Raw genomic sequence first — 21,209 nt, 5'->3', positions numbered from 1 at the left:
AAAGAAGCGAAACTCATTCATCATGTATTCCTAACACATAAACAACTGCCTGGCACTCGCAGGTGCTTAACATATATGAATTCATCATCACCATTACCCCCATTTTCTCATTTATCAAATTGAATTAAGAATATTGTTTTTCCAAGGCTATTTCTATGTGGTTGGTTAATGTTTGCCCAACATGACATGGTGCTACCTATGCAAATTTATCTCCCAAGTTTAAGCCAGGCCTTTATGCTTGACTCTTTTTCCTAATTATTGCACAGATGTCTGGTGTCAATTTAACTTTGCTTTCTCCTACTAGATACTCTGATTGGCTACAGATTTTAAAAAAAACTTCTGCTTTGTTTTCCTGCAATTGATTGCATATGATGTGGTACCACTTTGTGAATTAGGCATGTATAAAAACTATTTGGGAGATGACAGTTATCTTTTCAGAAGCAAACGGACATGAAATGTAATCTCTTGAGGGAGAAGTTGCTGTCATGCTCTGCTGCTTTACTCTTCAGCAGTCTAACTCTGAAGATAATATAAATTCTTTCAAAGGAAAAAAATCTAAATAGCCCACAAAGAACTATTTATGATGCTTCTACTTACATGTATCTTTTGGTGACTTTTGCTTCTTTAGCCAATAAAAATGGTGGTGAGAGAAACAACCTTAGTGTCCACCATCGGTTGAATGGGTAAACAAATTGTGTTATAACTATGCAATGGAATACTATTCAGCAATAAAAATGAATGAACAATTGGAACATACAACATCAAAATAAGTATGCTGGGTGAAAGAAACCAGACCAAAAAAGAAAAAAAAAAGAGAGAGAAAGAGAACATGTTGTTTGATTCCATTTATGCAAAATTCTAGAAAGTACAATCTAACAGTGACAGAAAGTAGACCCTTGATTACTTAGGGATGAAGGAAAGGCTGAGAGGGAAGGGAGGGAGCAATTACAAAGGGTCATGAAGAGGCTTTTGGAGGTGATGGATATGTTCACCACCTTGACTGTGGTGACTATTTCATGGGTGTATACATTTGTCATTTGTCAAAACTTGCAAAATTGTTTATATTAAGTATATACAATTTAGTATGCCAATTATACCTCAATGAAGCTGTTAAAAAAGTGGACAGAAGTGAAGAAGAAGGGAATCCATTCAAGAAGATATGTATACAATGCTATTTTAAAAGTGGTTTTCAAAGAGCAATGTCCAATATGCTCAATACTTGCAAAATTCAAACATTTTCCTGCAAATGTCATTTTCTAAAAAGATAGGAATTGTATTTTTGAAGGAGCAGCCAGGTTGCAAGCAGATGATTAATTATCATGGAAAATCATTGATGTATCATTGCAATTTCACAGTATTTCTTACAGTTAGAATAAAGCTCCTTCATATCTCTCATAAAGGTATTGTGAAGGTTTAATTGATTTGTGTTGGTGAAAACCCTTGGTTACTGTTATGGAAAAGAATTGAATTAAGTATCAAAATATAAATGTACAACTTTTGTTATTGTTTATTTGCTTTTGTTTATAATAAATATTGCAGGGTGCCAACTATTCTAACACATTATTAACTCAGGGGAGACACTGGACTCAGAGGCTTGTACATCTGTTGGTTTAATGTTTAAATTATAGACTCTATAGAGATGTTTAATGAAACTCATGTAGCTAAGTCTACATACTAGATAATCTTGCAAATAAATACCTCTTGCCCACTCATTAAGGAGCAGTAATGACTTATACAGTGTGAACTAAGAAATATAAATCTCTAGACTTAGTTGTATACTTTCTTTATGGAAAGGTAGATATTTTTTGCCTTCCTTTTTTTTTTTTTTTTTTTTTTTTTTTTGCTGTACGCTGGCCTCTCACTGTTGTGTCCTCTCCCGTTGTGGAGCACAGGCTCCGGACGCGCAGGCTCAGTGGCCATGGCTCACGCACCCAGCCGCTCTGCGGCATGTGGGATCCTCCTGGACCGGGGCACGAACCCGTGTCCCCTGCATCGGCAGGCGGACTCTCAACCACTGCGCCACCAGGGAAGCCCTTTATGCCTTCTTTTGAGAAGAATAACCTAATATTAACTCAGCACCACAGTAAGGCAATACAATAAAAAATATAAATGACAATATTGCTCAGGAGATATGTAGATAGACATTGTGCTCATATAGACAGTAACTCAGAGTTTGAAAGATGTTTAAACAACAGGCTGTATCTAGACTAGCAGACACAGCATGCAGTAAAAGAGTGACTCAATAATTGTCTTTAAGTATCATTCAATGGTAATCCACACCCAGTAGGTCTTCAGTAACTGTTAAACAGTATTATTCATAATTTCAGCCCCTGAAATTATCTGGAGATTACAGGGCTTCCCTGGTGGCACAGTGGTTGAGAGCCCGCCTGCCGATGCAGAGGACACGGGTTCATGCCCCGGTCTGGGAAGATCCCACATGCCACGGAGCGGCTGGGCCCGTGAGCCATGGCCGCTGAGCCTGTGCATCCAGAGCCTGTGCTCCGCAACGGGAGAGGCCACAACAGTGAGAGGCCCACGTACCGCAAAAAAAAAAAAAAAAAATCTGGAGATTACAGTCCCTCACTATTCGCAAAGCAGGGGTAAAGATGTTCCCATGTTATCTCTAGCCCAACTAATACAGACATGATGGTGGAGAAAATTCATTCAAGAAAGTGTTGACCATTAGGCGGGAATAAGGTTATTCTTTAAGAGATAAACATTTCAAGAAGGGCTGTTTGTTGTGGATCTGAGGTAGAGATCCACAGCAAAGGGGATAATGATTTTCACATTTTGAATGAGAATGTCATTATGAGGCAGGTACTGGATACTTGCCATTCATTACTTCTGTAAAGAGTTCCACAATTTACAGGACTAGAATACAGTCGTCACAAGCCACATGTGGCAATTTAAATGCAAACATAAGTTAATCAGAGTTAGAAATTCATTTCCTCAGTTACTCTAGCCACATTTCAAGTGCTCAGTAGATAGGTGTGGTTAGTTATTGCACATTGGATGTGCAATATAGAATATTCCATCATCACAGAAAGCTCTAGTGGATAGTGTTGGGCTAGAATGAGACAGAGGCCAACACAGGGATGCTAAGTAAAGAATTCTGTAGTACGGATTTGAGACCAGGAGTGCACGTTGGTTACAAAGAGGTTGTGTCACTCAACTCCCAAAGAGAGGAGAGACCTTGGTTCATATTCTCCTAGCTGGCTTTCATTTCAATAAATAGTCTAGCGTTAAAGTGCCCTTTGTGTCCCCATGCCCTCTGGGACCTCAAAAACTAAATGTGTGTTTTCCATAAAATATTAAACCAAGAGAAATTAAGACAGCACACTTAATGTGAAATAAAGTTCATATACTCCTGTTTAAACACAGATTAGAATTTCTGTCAGAACAATGCCAGTGAAAAGTTGACATTCTAATTAATACAATTTACATTATAAAGCACTGAATATCTTTATCTTGCTATTATGAAATGCCCTCTTTAAAAAAAAAATCAAGGCTCTACTCAACAGGGAATTGAATACTAAGGGCAGTATTTAAAAACCCACGTACAAGAGAGGTGGTTAGGGTCACTGGCATATTTACACACCATCAACCCAGGTCTCTAAAAACAGAAGCATCCTCTACCAGTTTTGTGATTTTCTTTTTTAATCTTTCACAAGACTATTTGCATTCAGCAATAGGATTTTGAGGCTGTTTTTCTTGCAATGATATAAAATACACTGCAAAATGCAAACAGCAAAAAACTAAAACATCCTCTCTGTCTTCCCCCTCTTCTCTCCTTCTCTCTTCTCCCTCTCTCTCCTTCTCTCACTTAATATCACAGGGAACAGTTCTGGAACCCTGTGAACTAACATACATGCAGGACTCCCACACACTGTTTACTCAATCCAAATTCTGAGTATGTAAGAGGGGCAGAAAATCAGCCCCACAGTCGGGTACCCAAGGATTCGTGTTCATTGCCTTTGTCGATTTTATGCTATCAGTGAAAGGAATAAAGATGAGATCCTTAAAGCTTGAATTTTCATTTCCTATGACAACGTGCTTTTTCTTCACGCTTTATCACACTCCACTACTTGGTTTCCACCCCTTCATAATTGATATCGGCCATTTGAAGCATTCAGTAAAAACCTCATGAGGTTCATCAAATGTCCCCCAGTCTATAATTCTTGCTTCTAACATATTCAGAAGCATATTCATCCAAGTGTTTTCTACTTCCTCTCCATGGATTTCCCTGTGCACAGGGACCAGTGTAATGACAGTTGTATTAATTATATGCTGAAAAACCCACATAGCAGCAAAAATGATGGAGATCATCGTTTTAAATATTTTATTAAAATAACCCAATGTAGAACAGATAAAGTAGACTCTCTTGATAATGAGAGGTTCATTAATTTTACAAGAATTCTAGAAAACTTAGAATGGTCATCAAAATTACCTCTTTTTTTTTTTTAAGAAGAGGAAAACCTTCAATTGTCACTTTAGAGAGCAAAGGTCTAGTAAAATTTTCTAAGGTATTTTTAAAAATAATTACTTACCTTTCTGGAAAAAGTTTTGAAAAAATAGCTTGAAATATGGAGGATTTAGATTTCATAGTATTACTTGAAATGCCTGTTAATTTTCAGCTTCTGCAGTTTACCCCATTAAAACTTGGTTTATTAGCATATAATGACTTCTGATAAGTAAAACTGATATTCTCCATAAACAAACAAGTAGCACATTAAAATCCTTCCCTAACTAACAGCAAGAGCAGCACAATCTTGCCTACCAAGTGCGTCTCCAGGTACAATTTAAGGCCATCCGTCTCTGCTTTGGGAGGTGTCCAATTCTCAGTGGTTTCCATGGCTTCGTTTAACCATTGAATAAATTCATCCAGCTTGTTTACAAACCCCTTGTGACAGAAAAGAGGAAAAAAGGACAAGAAAAGCATGTTAACTGGTTATTTTTTTAAAGCCAATCTTAAAAATTCCAAACCTTGTCGATGGTAAAATTGATACCATTGCACTCCCATCCTATGTCCACGTTGTACAACAAAATTCCCACCATTCTTGCCACTGAAATCTATTAAAATGGAAAGAAACTGTCCATGACTCCCTCTTAGTTCTTTCCTAGGAACACTTTTTTTGAGGAACTTGGATTGGACTGCAGGGTGTCATTGGAAAGGTGACCTCAAATCATCAAAACATTTCTGGGTGTCTGGCAAGCGCCCCCTCACCAAAAAATCAGGTCAGGTCTGCTAGGAACACTCATTGGCTTTGGGGGATAAAAGTACTCCTATAAAGATGGTGTTCTTTACTCAGAAGCCCATGGAGTTGAGGTGCCTTAACTGAACTAGAAATCTATTTTTAAATTACAAAAGTGTTTAAAGGGACTTGGATGAGTGATGAGTTCTACTAACAGCCCAAATGTCTGTGACTGAATCTGGGTTCTAAGAAGCAAGGAAAGGTAGAGGACCAATGAACAAATGTAAACGCCTAACTCTGGGTGTGTCCTGGACATAAAAAAAAATATTCTTGGCTAAGAAGCACAATTCACAAAAATCTTGCAAGTTTTCAAATAGTGGTTATAAAAATTTATTGACCATTTAAGAGAACACATCTGTGGAAACTGAAAATATTTTGAAAAAATGAAAGCCCAGCTGTGAACCTTAGGGGAAGGAAACGGGGCTGGGCACCTGCTTGCCATGGCTGGGTAAACAGCACCACCTGGAGGTCGAAAGGAGAAAGGACAGGCTTCTACATTTGAACTCATTGAGATGGCTTGAGAGCTATTTCCCTATTGAACTTAACCCATTTTTCAGATTTACCTTTTGATTAATTTTGGTTAATATTTTAATGCTCAACTTGTGAGTCAACTTGTAATAAAAAGCTAAACACTCCTCCCTATCAGGGGGAATCTTAGCTTTCCACCTCCCCTCCTGCTTACATGTGTAGCCACAAAAATATAAACAGAAATCATGAAAGCAAGTGAAACGGTAGTCCATCTGATTCTTGATACCTTTGTCACCTGCTATTTCTCCACCTCTCCCAGCCCCCTTCTGTGTGTACTGTCACCAGTGTTCTGTGTAGTGGACAGTGTACTGACTACTATCCCCATATCATGAGACAGCTATTCCTAGAGAAACCAAGTAGTCTCCACTCTATATACCGAACCATGCAATGTGCAGAATTCACATTTGGATGCAGACAATGAATATTTGATGCTCATTTTCAGAAGCTCTGCTAGAGGCTTTGTGGTGTGAATGAAGGAAAATGAGGCTGACATAAGGAACAACATAGGAAAATGAGAAAAAAATACAAAATTTTACTTATTTTGTAATATAAATCAAATCCTACCTAGTACAAGAGATATACTGGTCACTCATTCATTCTTTTAACAAATATTTATTAAGCACTTACTCTGTGTAAAGCACACTGTTGGACATAACTGGGAATAAAATGATAAATATCACTGAAGTAAAAATTTCAGCTGAACATAAAGCATGTCTAAGCACTGGTCTACTGAATTCAGGTAATTTTAATCATTAGAAAAAGTTTTATAAGCAATAAAGAGTTGGGACACGCTCCCGGATTTTCCTGTGAAATGTACTCTGTCCGTATCAGAATTCTGTCTATACCCAAATTTGTTTCTGTTTTTAGTATTTGACCTGTCTGTTTGTTTCTCTAATATTTTGAGTTCACACGTACTTACCTGAAGAGTCAAAGACAACTATAAAAATCACATTTTCTTCACGGCACAATTCAATGCTGTACTACATAAAAAGCACATTTTACACACGTTCGACTCACTGCTACAGGCTGAATTACAAACCTTTGAAAGGCCACATTTTAGCCTTCGTCATTCAGACTCCCGTATCTCATCTGTTCAGTCTCTCTCCTGTCACTTTCTACCACTGGTGTCCTTCTCGTCGCTTTTTGCACCTCTTCCATTACCTTTCTCTGACTCCCTGCCGAGCTCTCCAGGGGCACACTGAGGGTGACCAGTCCACAGGTCCCAGTCCTCTTGGGCTACCCCCTTAATTGTTTCCTCCTCGGTGGGCCCCTTGCCATACTCATATTTGATACATGTTCTGAGAGCCTGATGATTGGAGCCAAGCCAGGATTCAACCCCTGGAAGAAACCTTGGTCATCCAACTTGGGAGAAAATGGAACAGCCGTTAGCCTGTTACTACCATCAGTTGACAGCACACTTCCCACTTCTAAATCATTTGCTGGAGGAATCAAATCATTTGCATTTTGAAAGTTCCTTAATGAGGTGCTTTTAAAGAATCTTACTCTTAAACTTTCTAAAGCATCAGTCTCTTTAAAGACTAAGAAGCACAGTGCAAGCGTATGTAAAGGTACACTTTCAGGTTTGTGAAAAATAATTTGCTAGAGCCCTCAGCTGGTTAACATACATTTGAAGATTATATTTGCAAGGAAAATATAAAGTTAGTCTTGCAAACAGCTACACTCTCATAACAGGTTAAGTACCCATTATTGAACCCTCCTGCACTATCAGTGGGAATGTAAACTGGCACAGCCATTATGGAAAACAGTAGGGAGGTTCCTTTAAAAACTAAAAAAAGAGCTAAAAAATACCAATATGATCCAGCAATTCCACTCCTGGGCATATATCCAAAAAAGAAAAAAAAAGAGAGAACTCTAATTCGAAAAGATGTATGCACCCCAATGTTCATAGCAGCACTATTTACAAAGACATGGAAGCAACCTAAGCGTCCAACAACAGATGAATGGATAAGGAAGTGGTACACACACACACACACACACACACACACACACACACACACACACACACACACACACAATGGAATACTACTCAGCCATGAAAAAGAATGAAATATTGCCATTTGCAGCAACATGGGTAGACCTAGAGATAATCATAGTAAGTGAAGTAAACCAGACAAGGACAAATATTATATCACTTATATATGGAATCTAAAAAATAGCACAAATGAATCTATGTACAAAACAGAAACAGATTCACAGACAAAGGAAACAAACTTATAGTTACCAAAGGGGAAAGGGGGGGAGGCATAAATTGGGGGGCAGGGATAACTTAGGAGTACAGGATTAACAGATGCACACTACCATATATAAAATAAACAATAAGGATTTACTGTATAGCACAGGGAACTATATTCAATATCCTGTAATATCCTATAATGGAAAATAATCTGAAAAAATATATATATATGTATCTGAATCACTTTGTTGTACACCTGAAACTAACACAATGTTGTAAATCAACTATGCTTCAATTTAAAGAAGAATACTCATTATTTCTTTTATTTTCCTAACTATTTCTCTTCTATGACAAACCTAGTCTGATTAACTAGAAACTGTGTGGGTGATTACTGTTGCCCTTTGCAAAGCTGTCATGTGCAGCTGGGACAAAAAGGAGGGCCTTCCTTGTATCAGACATGGGACCAGGAAACAGTGACATAGTAGGAAACAAGACATGGTCCCTGCCTTATGGAGTTAAAAGCCCAGGGGTAATTTTTTATAGAATTACATGATTTTTAGAACAAATTGAAATAGAAAACTATTCCTCTAAAAGGGGAAGTATACAACAGGAAGTAGACACTTGTCAACACAATTCTGTGAAGTGGTGCTGATTATGGTCATTTTACAGATGAGAAAACTGAGGGTCAAAGAAGGTGACTAGCTCACTGGCAGCGTTGGGATCTGAACCCATATCTCATTCCAAAGTCTATTCCTCTCATGGTACCACGGTGTCCTCTAGAAACAGCTCTCCTAGAGACACATTATCTGACCCAGATGAGGGCGAAGAAACATTTCTTGCCACTCCCACATTCTTACCGCTGAGATAAAACTCTCTATGTTCTAAGTCCTTCCCCCTTCACATTCACTATTTTCTGTTAATTTTTCTGAAAGGGGATGGGTGATGAGGTTAGACACAACAAAAACTTTTTTTTTAAAGCAAGCAAAAATCTCTGTAAATTTCATTTCTAATTTATAGAAAATTTAAACCAAAACTTTAAGGCAGTTACATGCTTAAGCAAGCCCATTCTAACAGTGCCTTAATTACAGATGAGTTTGACTCAGTTTAATCACAGAGGAGATGGCCCCTGGTTCTCAGGAGATAGTTTAGCCAATGGGCTCAACTGCTAATGTCCTCTCAGTATTTGTTGTTTGGCTGTGTGTGTGAACATGTGTGTGTTCAGCCCCAGAAGGATGTACATTTCTCAGTGGACAGAGAAATCAAATGTGAAATCTGACCTAGTCCAGATCAAGTCAGCTGCCTTCAGAGAGGGACCTGCTGAATATCATCAAGAAGTGAACTATTTTCACTGTATTTTTGAAAATAAAAAAGGGCAGCCTCTGCTGTTGAACTTTTTAAACCATTCAAAAAAAGTATTTACCCCTTTCTTAGTATTCCAAGATTAAAGGATTCAGTGAATGACCTCATCTGAACAATGCTAGATGAAACAATAAGTAATCCTCATACAACATTCACTATGTGCCAGGTATTGGGCACATGGCACTGGGCATGTCTCCTTACTTCTCAGGGCCTCAGTCTTCTCATCTGTAAAATGGGGTGACAGTAGTACCCACCTCACAGGGTCTTTATGAGACTCAAATGATCTAGTTGGGCCAGCTGATCTAACAATTTGTCTAAGTCCCTGGCAGAAATTAGAACTTGAAAAACATTTAAATGAGGAATAACTGTGGCAGCAGGAGAGGGTATAGTAAAAGAGAAAAAAACATGCTTATCATCAACCAGTGTGGATAATGATAAGAGAATAGCTGCTACAACCAGATGAAACTGAATTTGATTCCAGGCTCCATCCACCTCTTACTAACAGTATAAACTAAATGAGCTACTTGATGTCTCTGAACTTCAGTTTCTTCATCTATAAGACAGGGACAGGGATATCCATTTGGGGTTTATGTGAGGATTTCAAGAGAAATTATATTTTAAAGACCGGCTTGATAAATGATTTTTAAAAACCATTCCTAATTAACAGGTTCCAATTTGATCTTTTATGTCATTCACTCAAAACTTTTGGTTACTCACTAAGCATACAGCACTCTGCTAGGTGTCCAGGGAAAATGGAGAGAAAAGTCTTCTCACAGCCACAATATGAGAGGTGGCACCAACCACTCTGGGGGTGCAGAGGAGGGAGTCATGACTTCTGTCTCAGATCATCACATGAGGCGGTGTGGCAGGGGCAGCATCTGAACCTGCAGGTTAGCAAAGATTTCCCTACCTCCTTATTCCACCAGCAAGTCCGAAGGGGATCACATTTCTCTATTAAACAGCTACAAGTTTAAGAATAATCTGGCTTAATTTTTCGAAACAGGACACATGCTTTGGAGCCAGCCTTTACATTAGTAATGGTTACCAATGAGTAATTGCAATCCTCTTACCCTACCCACAAGGAAGCTTAATTTAGGCTCTGACAGCTGGTAAAATTAGAACTCCCCTTAGAAGCAAACTTATGCATTGAGATTTTATGTACATCTACCAACATATATATTTAATCTTCCATTTTTGCTTAATTCTTATACACCTAATTCCTATATGAAACGACTAATTAAGCTTTTTACACAATAGCACTCAAATGTAATTTACCTTTCCTAACCACACATCAGTGTACTTAATGTGCCACCAAGACAGAGGCTCAAGATAAAATCAAAGCGAGTTAAAAGTGGTACTTTGGACTCAACCAACTCACACATTTACCCACATCCTTACCTATAAAATGCAACGCAGTACAAGTAATTGACAGAAGGGAGGGTATGGCGTGTACTCTTAGAAGAAAGACTGAAGAGAAAATGAAATGGTTTAAGGCAGTTTTAACTCTGTTGCCACAAGAAAACTCAAATACTGAAATGTCTTATGAAATATTTAGCTTCTCTTCTAAAGGTTGAATGGAATGTCTTTAGAATTTTAAAATATTTCTGATAAAATTATCCCAGAATACAGGCTGTCAGTTGGAAAGAGAGAATAAAAAGGGCATCGAATGGTATTATCTAAAACTGACCAGGCAGGAAGTTCTATTCTGAACTCAGTATCATGTGGAAGGGATAAATTGAGCTGAATCCCCAATTTCTTCAAACACTAATGATAGTGGTTTCAACTGGGAAAAGAAGAGCCCAGAAAGATCCCTGACTCTCATAATGGGAAAGGATTTCCTCCAACAAATCCAGAGGCTTTGACTTCAGTTGCTCCCTATTGATTTCTAAGAAGAAATAATCGACAATTTTAAGGGAAAAACAAGTTTGGAATGCATATCATCAAAGTCTAATAAAAATAGGAATGAATAAAAGAATTGGGAATAAACTGGAACTAATAATAATATTAACTGAGTACCAATGATATGTCAGGCACTTATTTAATACTTACAACTACTCTATGCTGTAAGATTCCCACACTCTCCATTTTACAGAGGAGAAAACTGAAGCACAGACAAGCTCAAATACTCAACGGCTGTCAGCAGTGAAGCTGGGGATTCTCCCACATAGCTTTGCTCACTGGCTCTGTGTAAGACCTTGTTTCAAGCACCCCCAATGCTCCAGAGGCACTGGATGAGCATATCAGATCATCTTCATCTCCCTCTAAATCCCAAACAAGGACCTAAGATGCTCACACTTTAGAATTTAGGATGATGATCATTTAATAGTTTACTTATAGGTATTTTATATCCAGTATTGTAAATAACAGTACTAAACATTTGGGTGCTGACTATCTACCAACTATTCTTCTGATAATTTATGTAGTCCTTTAATCTTCACAAATTTCTCTACTGTACAGAGGAAGAGGCTGAAGCATAGAAGAGTTATACAATTTATTCAAGGTCATAAAGCCATTAAATAGCTATTAAGTAGTTTTGTTCCAGGGCTCAAGCTCTGAACTGCTACACCACACCGTCTTTCTAAGCAGACTCACCCTGAGGTTCACAGAGAAAAACAAAGGACAGAAACATGCACTGTTGTCCATTCTTACTTCCCAAGCCTCTGTGAGAAGCCCAGCCTGTGCCACACGACTTCCACGTTCCCATCACAGCCGCCTGTGTTCTAGGTAATTCTCCCTACTCTGCGCTCTTTTCCGTCTTCCTTTTCTCCTTTCTTTCTTGACTACTGTTCTGTTTTGCCTTTTCCTTCTCTTTCGTCTCCCCCTAGTCCCTTCACTCCCTTGTTCTTCACTCCTCTCTTTCTTTCACTCCCCTCCCTTCCTCTCCTCTCCTCTTCCTTCTCTCTTTTTTCTATAGCTCAAAATCTCCCCCAACAATTGATTGTTGGAGCTAATCAATCACTTTTTAACAAATAACATTTCCTCACATGTCCATACAGTTTTAATGAAAAGGGCTGTCTCCTTGACACTGAAGTACAGAGCTGAAATGTTGTTATAATCTTGTGTTTAGATATAAATACTTTCCTGATTAGTAAAACCTCCTTGTAAATCTAATAACTGGAACAAGAATGCATGTAGCAAGATGGGAGTGTTTGTAGATACTGAAAGTATTAAAAACATTACTTGTGATTGTTGAGTCTTATTTATCTAAATATTCTAAATTTTTTTCTAGGGGACATACAGTTCTTCAGTAATAACAAAGTTATACTTTTAGGAAAAAAATGGAATTCAATGCGGAGAGTTTATCACATTGAATGAGCAAGAAAATAACCAACTTTCTACCAGAGAAGTTCAGGGCCGTGAGTCAGTAAAGGGTAACAGCTCAGCCACTGCACTATCATTGGAGCCAAGAAGATAGAAAACAGCATTTACTAAATACATCTGCTTTAAAAGGAGAAGCATTCCCATGCAGATTAGAAGCACAGACCTGATTTTCAAAAGGCCCTTACATCCCATCTAGTTCAATGCCCCCATCTTACAGGTGAGGAAACCGAGGCTCAGAAAGGTTAACTACTTGATTGGTAACAGGCAGCCAGTTGGTAGCTAAGGCAGAAGAACTCAGGTGCTGTGTCCTTAAGTATAGAACTCTAATTGTTCACTTTAAAGTTTTCGTGGACATCTTTTTTTTTTTTTTTTTTTTTTTTTTGCGGTATGCGGGCCTCTCACTGCTGTGGCCTCTCCCATTGCGGAGCACAGGCTCCGGACGCGCAGGCTCAGCGGCCATGGCTCATGGGCCTAGCCACTCCGCGGCATGTGGGATCTTCCCAGACCGGGGCACAAACCCGTGTCCCCTGCATCGGCAGGTGGACTCTCAACCACTGCGCCACCAGGGAAGCCCCATGGACATCTTTTGAACAAAATTTCTAGAGTTCAAAAAAAAGGACAGAATTAGAGTTTTAAAGAATAATGTAAAATTCCTGAGTACTGTTGGTTTACCTAATTGGGTATAGTATCTAGATTGGGTGGCATTGGACCAGCTGAAAAAGAATAGAGGGCACTGAAAGGAACAGAGAACATTCTTGGCAGATAAAATCCAGTAGAGAACAGTTCATTCTGAGAAATCTAAGTAGCCGATGGCTAACACTCTGGAGGCAAATAGGGAAACTGAGAAATGAGGTTGGAGAGTCTGGCCAAGAGCCAGGCACATACACCTCGCTCCAGAGTTAGGACTTTATCCTAAGAACGAGGGGGGTGGTCACTGAAGGTCTGAAGCAGAAGAGAAGGAGAATCTGATTAGCATCTAAGAAGACTTGCTCTGACTGCAGTGTGGAGAGTGGATTGCCAGGTGTCAGGCTGAGATCAGAAAAGCCAGTAAAGAGGCTGCTACACTACTCCATGAAAAAGTCGATGAGGGCTAGACTGAGTAGCAGCAGTGGACATGGAGGGAACATGCAAGACTGCAGAGAGAGACAGAAGTTAAAATGGACAGGACCAGTTGAATGTGATGCATTAAAAAATTTGAGAAATCTGTTACAATCTGAGATGACTGCCAGCTTTCAATTTTCATTGGAGGTACTATTCTCTGAAAGAAGCAATAAGATATTCAGAAGGAAGAAGTAATTTGCAGGTGTATAATAAACATGGTATTAGATAGCATGAGTTTGGCTTCTGAGGTGTGGAGCAAGATCTAGGTTGGAGAAAGCAACATACAGGTGGTACTGGAGACCATGGGCATGGAGAGAACCTAGGAACAGTGTGTAGGGGCATATCCACTGGGTCTTCTACAGATTGAGGCCCCACAGTGCAAAGCACTCAATTTTATTCACCTCAGTCCCTCATCCTGTGTCTGTCTCAGTGGTTCTCGACACCGGCTGTGTCCCTAAATTAAACTGTGAAACATACACCAAATTCAGAGAAGGGAAATCTGCTTCAAAGTCCATCAGGGCAACAAAGATAAAAAGCCAACAGCTGAGGGGCACTAGGAACATATTCATGTTGATCTTGAAAAAAAAAAAAAAAAAAGTACTTGCTGCCCCTTTGTGACAAGCTCGCAAAATCTGGTATAACCAGAAAATAGGATGTGCTAATAGGAAGCACTCCTGAGAGAGGCATGTTCTAGTTGTAAACTGAGGGAATTAAGTTGGACAATTTCTCATGCCTTTCTTACTGTTACCATCTGTGGTTCTTGCATATAGAGCCTCCTTCAAAGCCAGAGATGTTCAGATGATTTACCTGTTGTCTCTTAGTTACACAGGGAACTGATCTTTGGTGACTTCCATATACCTTCCCAATGTCTTCTATCCTCTCACCATATCTATCCTTCAGAACCCAGCTTCAGGGCTCCTCTCCCAGCAAATGATCGCAACCTAGTGCTACCTTTTCAACACACTTGCTTAATTTTTCCATCTTTAGCAGTCAGGGGTCTCAGGGGCAATTGTAAACTTATTGTAGTCCCTTCCTTTTTCTTCCCATAATACGTTGTAATGAGATTCCTCTGGTTAGAGTGCTGTGGGAACTACTATTTATAAGTACATAATTATAAATATGTATTATAAATATGTATAAATACAAATTATACACAAATAAGTACATATTATTTATAAGTTGTTGTGTGACAATATTATAAACTAGAAGGTTGTTTGTGTTTATCTGAACACACATTCATAGCATAAATTCCCCTACATAAACTTTCTAAGACGTCAGAGAAGTGCATTAACTAAAATTATTGGGCCAGTTAGAGAAGAATTACCTCTAACACAACATAAGAATCATCTGTCAAGGCAGAAGGCCCAGAGTCTCACAGGGAAGAGGGGTGCAGGAGTCTAGGGCGACTATCACAGGTCCCAGGAAGGAGGACAGGCGGCCTTAACCATTGTGGGTTGGGGGTGAGTAGGAGGTTGAAGCTTCATAATGACCAAGATGCCTGAAGGTAGGAGGAGAAAATAGGGTGGTAGCATTTGATCCCAAAAGGCCAGAGCCATCTACATACAAAGAGCTGCGGAGGCCTCACCCCTCCCCTCCCATAATAGTAATAATAATAACAACCACAAGAGCTAACATTTATTGAACGCTTACTACATGCCAGGTACTATTATGAGCTCTTTACACATTTTAACACATTTAATGGTCCAAAAACAAACAAACAAAAAAAAATAAAACTCTATGTGGAAGATACACTTTTAACCCTATTTTGCAAGGGAGGAAACTGGGGCAAGAGAGATCAAGTCACTTGCTCAAGATAACATAGGGGATAATACACAGAACCTCATCTACCTGAAAGATGGAAAGCACCTGGGCCTCAGCATACAGGCAGCACCTTTCCTGGGTAAAGTTGCTTATTCACCATGCAAATCTCACGCCAATCATCTTTATAGAATGAGATCAAGAGCCTCGGACATGATCTGACATCATGAGTGAGCCGGACACAGAATCCACGCTCTTGGAATGATCTGCCCCCATATTGTCAGAACAGAGCACAAACAGCAGTGCCGGCAGTTAATTTTAAGACATCACAACGGCAAATCTGCCAAGATGAATGTTTCCAATCTGCTCCATTTAGCTGACCTTAATCCATATCTAATTCTTACTGGGTTACTCACTTGTTTGCCGTTCACCATTGTCCATGGTCTCTTGGCATCTAGCAAACACTAGCCAGGCCCCAAATTCCTCTAGGATGTCTGGTTCTTCTCACATTACAGTGCTGGGAATGCAGCATGAATAGCTGCATACCTCCAGGCTCACTAATGCCATAGCCTCACACTCACTTACCAGTGCAGTCTTCTAAGGGAGATTCACCCAGAATTCCATGCAACAGAAAGAAATTCCATGTTGAAGTGACATATTCCAGTGAATAATTTTTTTTTCCTTTTTTTTTTAATTTTTTGCTTTATAACAAATTTAATCAGTTATACATATACATATGTTTCCATATCCCCTCCCTTTTGCGTCTCCCTCCCACCCTCCCTATCCCACCCCTCCAGGCGGTCACAAAGCATCGAGCTGATCTCCCTGTGCTATGCGGCTGCTTCCCACTAGCTATCTACCTTACGTTTGGTAGTGTATATATGTCCATGCCGCTCTTTCACTTTGTCACAGCTTACCCTTCCCCCTCCCCATATCCTCAAGTCCATTCTCTAGTAGGTCTGTGTCTTTATTCCTGTCTTACCCCTATGTTCTTCATGACATTTTTTTTCTTAAATTCCATATATATGTGTTAGCATACAGTATTTGTCTTTCTCTTTCTGACTTACTTCACTCTGTATGACAGACTCTAGGTCTATCCACCTCATTACAAATAGCTCAATTTCATTTCTTTTTATGGCTGAGTAATATTCCATTGTATATATGTGCCACATCTTCTTTATCCATTCATCCGATGATGGACACTTAGGTTGTTTCCATCTCCGGGCTATTGTAAATAGGGCTGCTATGAACATTTTGGTACATGTCTCTTTTTGAATTATGGTTTTCTCAGGGTATATGCCTAGTAGTGGGATTGCTGGGTCATATGGTAGTTCTATTTGTAGTTTTTTAAGGAACCTCCATAGCGTTCTCCATAGTGGCTGTACCAATTCACATTCCCACCAACAGTGCAAGAGTGTTCCCTTTTCTCCACACCCTCTCCAGCATTTATTGTTTCTAGATTTTTTGATGATGGCCATTCTGACTGGTGTGAGATGATATCTCATTGTAGTTTTGATTTGCATTTCTCTAATGAGTAAAGATGTTGAGCATCCTTTCATGTGTTTGTTGGCAGTCTGTATATCTTCTTTGGAGAAATGTCTATTTAGGTCTTCTGCCCATTTTTGGATTGGGTTGTTTGTTTTTTTGCTATTGAGCTGCATGAGCTGCTTATAAATTTTGGAGATTAATCCTTTGTCAGTTGCTTCATTTGCAAATATTTTCTCCCATTCTGAGGGTTGTCTTTTGGTCTTGTTTATGGTTTCCTTTGCTGTGCAAAAGCTTTGAAGTTTCATTAGGTCCCATGTGTTTATTTTTGTCTTTATTTCCATTTCTCTAGGAGGTGGGTCAAAAAGGATCTTGCTGTGATTTATGTCATAGAGTGTTCTGCCTATGTTTTCCTCTAAGAGTTTGATAGTGTCTGGCCTTACATTTAGGTCTTTAATCCATTTTGAGCTTATTTTTGTGTATGGTGTTAGGGAGTGATCTAATCTCATACTTTTACATGTCCCTATCCAGTTTTCCCAGCACCACTTATTGAAGAGACTGTCCTTTCTCCACTGTACATTCCTGCCTCCTTTATCAAAGATAAGGTGACCATATGTCCATGGGTTTATCTCTGGGCTTTCTATCCTGTTCCATTGATCTATCTTTCTGTTTTTGTGCCAGTACCATACTGTCTTGATGACTGTAGCTTTGTAGTATAGCCTGAAGTCAGGGAGCCTGATTCCTCCAGCTCCATTTTTCGTTCTCAAGATTGCTTTGGCTATTCGGGGTCTTTTGTGTTTCCATACAAATTGTGAAATTTTTTGTTCTAGTTCTGTGAAAAATGCCAGTGGTAGTTTGATAGGGATTGCATTGAATCTGTAGATTGCTTTGGGTAGTAGAGTCATTTTCACAATGTTGATTCTTCCAATCCAAGAACATGGTACATCTCTCCATCTATTTGTATCATCTTTAATTTCTTTCATCAGTGTCTTATAATTTTCTGCATACAGGTCTTTTGTCTCCTTAGGTAGGTTTATTCCTAGATATTTTATTCTCTTTGTTGCAATGGTAAATGGGAGTGTTTCCTTGATTTCACTTTCAGATTTTTCATCATTAGTATATAGGAATGCCAGAGATTTCTGTGCATTAATTTTGTATCCTGCAACTTTACTAAATTCATTGATTAGCTCTAGTAGTTTTCTGGTAGCATCTTTAGGATTCTCTATGTATAGTATCATGTCATCTGCAAACAGTGACAGCTTTACTTCTTCTTTTCCAATTTGGATTCCTTTTATTTCCTTTTCTTCTCTGATTGCTGTGGCTAAAACTTCCAAAACTAGGTTGAATAAGAGTGGTGAGAGTGGGCAACCTTGTCTTGTTCCTGATCTTAGTGGAAATGGTTTCAGTTTTTCACCATTGAGGACGATGCTGGCTGTGGGTTTGTCATATATGGCCTTTATTATGTTGAGGAAAGTTCCCTCTATGCCTACTTTCTGCAGGGTTTTTATCATAAATGGGTGTTGAATTTTGTCAAAAGCTTTCTCTGCATCTATTGAGATGATCATATGGTTTTTCTCCTTCAACTTGTTAATATGGTGTATCACATTGATTGATTTGCGTATATTGAAGAATCCTTGCATTCCTGGAATAAACCCCACTTGATCATGGTGTATGATCCTTTTAATGTGCTCTTGGATTCTGTTTGCTAGTATTTTGTTGAGGATTTTTGCATCTATGTTCATCAGTGATATTGGCCTGTAGTTTTCTTTCTTTGTGACATCCTTGTCTGGTTTTGGTATCAAGGTGATGGTGGCCTCGTAGAATGAGTTTGGGAGTGTTCCTCCCTCTGCTATATTTTGGAAGAGTTTCAGAAGGATAGGTGTTAGCTCTTCTCTAAATGCTTGATAGAATTCGCCTGTGAAGCCATCTGGTCCTGGGCTTTTGTTTGTTGGAAGATTTTTTATCACAGTTTCAATTTCAGTGCTTGTGATTGGTCTGTTCATATTTTCTATTTCTTCCTGGTTCAGTCTCGGCAGGTTGTGCATTTCTAAGAATTTGTCCATTTCTTCCAGGTTGTCCATTTTATTGGCATAGAGTTGCTTATAGTAATCTCTCATGATCTTTTGTATTTCTGCAGTGTCAGTTGTTACTTCTCCTTTTTCATTTCTAATTCTATTGATTTGAGTCTTCTCCCTTTTTTTCTTGATGAGTCTGGCTAATGGTTTATCAATTTTGTTTATCTTCTCAAAGAACCAGCTTTTAGTTTTATTGATCTTTGCTATCGTTTCCTTCATTTCTTTTTCATTTATTTCTGATCTGATTTTTATGATTTCTTTCCTTCTGCTAACTTTGGGATGTTTTTGTTCTTCTTTCTCTAATTGCTTTAGGTGCAAGGTTAGGTTGTTTATTCGAGATGTTTCCTGTTTCTTAAGGTGGGATTGTATTGCTATAAACTTCCCTCTTAGAACTGCTTTTGCTGCATCCCATAGGTTTTGGGTCGTCGTGTCTCCATTGTCATTTGTTTCTAGGTATTTTTTAATTTCCTCTTTGATTTCTTCAGTGATCACTTCGTTATTAAGTAGTGTATTGTTTAGCCTCCATGTGTTTGTATTTTTTACAGCTCTTTTCCTGTAATTGATATCTAGTCTCATAGCATTGTGGTCGGAAAAGATACTTGATACAATTTCAATTTTCTTAAATTTACCAAGGCTTGATTTGTGACCCAAGATATGATCTATCCTGGAGAATGTTCCATGAGCACTTGAGAAAAATGTGTATTCTGTTGTTTTTGGATGGAATGTCCTATAAATATCAATTAAGTCCATCTTGTTTAATGTATCATTTAAAGCTTGTGTTTCCTTATTTATTTTCATTTTGGATGATCTGTCCATTGGTGAAAGTGGGGTGTTAAAGTCCCCTACTATGATTGTGTTACTGTCGATTTCTCCTTTTATGGCTGTTAGTATTTGCCTTATGTATTGAGGTGCTCTTATGTTGGGTGCATAAATATTTACAATTGTTATATCTTCTTCTTGGATCGATCCCTTGATCATTATGTAGTGTCCTTCTTTGTCTCTTCTAGTAGTCTTTATTTTAAAGTCTATTTTGTCTGATATGAGAATTGCTACTCCAGCTTTCTTTTGATTTCCATTTGCATGGAATATCTTTTTCCATCCCCTTACTTTCAGTCTGTATGTGTCTCTAGGTCTGAAGTGGGTCTCTTGTAGACAGCATATATATGGGTCTTGTTTTTGTATCCATTCAGTCAATCTGTATCTTTTGGTGGGAGCATTTAGTCCATTTACATTTAAGGTAATTATCGATATGTATGTTCCTATTCCCATTTTCTTAATTGTTTTGGGTTCGTTATTGTAGGTCTTTTACTTCTGTTGTGTTTCTTGCCTAGAGAAGTTCCTTTAGCATTTGTTGTAAAGCTGGTTTGGTGGTGCTGAACTCTCTCAGCTTTTGCTTGTCTGTAAACGTTTTAATTTCTCCATCAAATCTGAATGAGATCCTTGCTGGGTAGAGTAATCTTGGTTGCAGGTTTTTCTCCTTCATCACTTTAATTATGTCCTGCCACTCCCTTCTGGCTTGTAGAGTTTCTGCTGAGAGATCAGCTGTTATCCTGATGGGGATTCCCTTGTGTGTTATTTGTTGTTTTTGCCTTGCTGCTTTTAATATGATTTCTTTGTGTTTAATTTTTGACAGTTTGATTAATATGTGTCTTGGCGTATTTCTCCTTGGATTTATTCTGTATGGGACTCTCTGTGCCTCCTGGACTTGATTAACTATTTCCTTTCCCATATTAGGGAAGTTTTCAACTATAATCTCTTCAAATATTTTCTCAGTCCCTTTCTTTTTCTCTTCTTCTTCTGGAACCCCTATAATTCGAATGTTGGTGCGTTTAATGTTGTCCCAGAGGTCTCTGAGACTGTCCTCTGTTCTTTTCATTCTTTTTTCTTTATTTTGCTCTGCAGCAGTTATTTCCACTATTTTATCTTCCACCTCACTTATCCGTTCTTCTGCCTCAGTTATTCTGCTATTGATCCCATCTAGAGTATTTTTTATTTCATGTATTGTGTTTTTAATCGATGCTTGATTCATCTTTAGTTCTTCTAGGTCCTTGTTAACTGTTTCTTGCATTTTGTCTATTCTATTTCCAAGATTTTGGATCTGGGAAATAGAATCTTGGATCATCTTTACCATCATTA

General features: G+C 38.6%; 1 protein-coding gene across 4 annotated transcripts in view; it reads right to left on the bottom strand.

Moving 5' to 3' along the window:
- The window catches only part of AKAP6 (A-kinase anchoring protein 6), a 607,701-nt gene that overhangs the window by 244,959 nt on the left and 341,533 nt on the right, over positions 1-21,209 (bottom strand). For all 4 annotated transcript variants that reach the window (XM_082617945.1, XM_082617944.1, XM_082617947.1 and 1 more), the window contains one exon: positions 4,778-4,900. In XM_082617945.1, the coding sequence (XP_082474071.1) occupies positions 4,778-4,900 (123 nt within the window). The remainder of the gene's footprint in view (positions 1-4,777; positions 4,901-21,209) is intronic.

The sequence above is a fragment of the Mesoplodon mirus genome, assembly GCF_964341445.2.
Source record: "Mesoplodon mirus genome assembly, chromosome: 4".
In the NCBI taxonomy this organism is placed as follows: domain Eukaryota; kingdom Metazoa; phylum Chordata; class Mammalia; order Artiodactyla; family Ziphiidae; genus Mesoplodon; species Mesoplodon mirus.
This window is presented reverse-complemented; position numbering and strand designations above follow the sequence as displayed.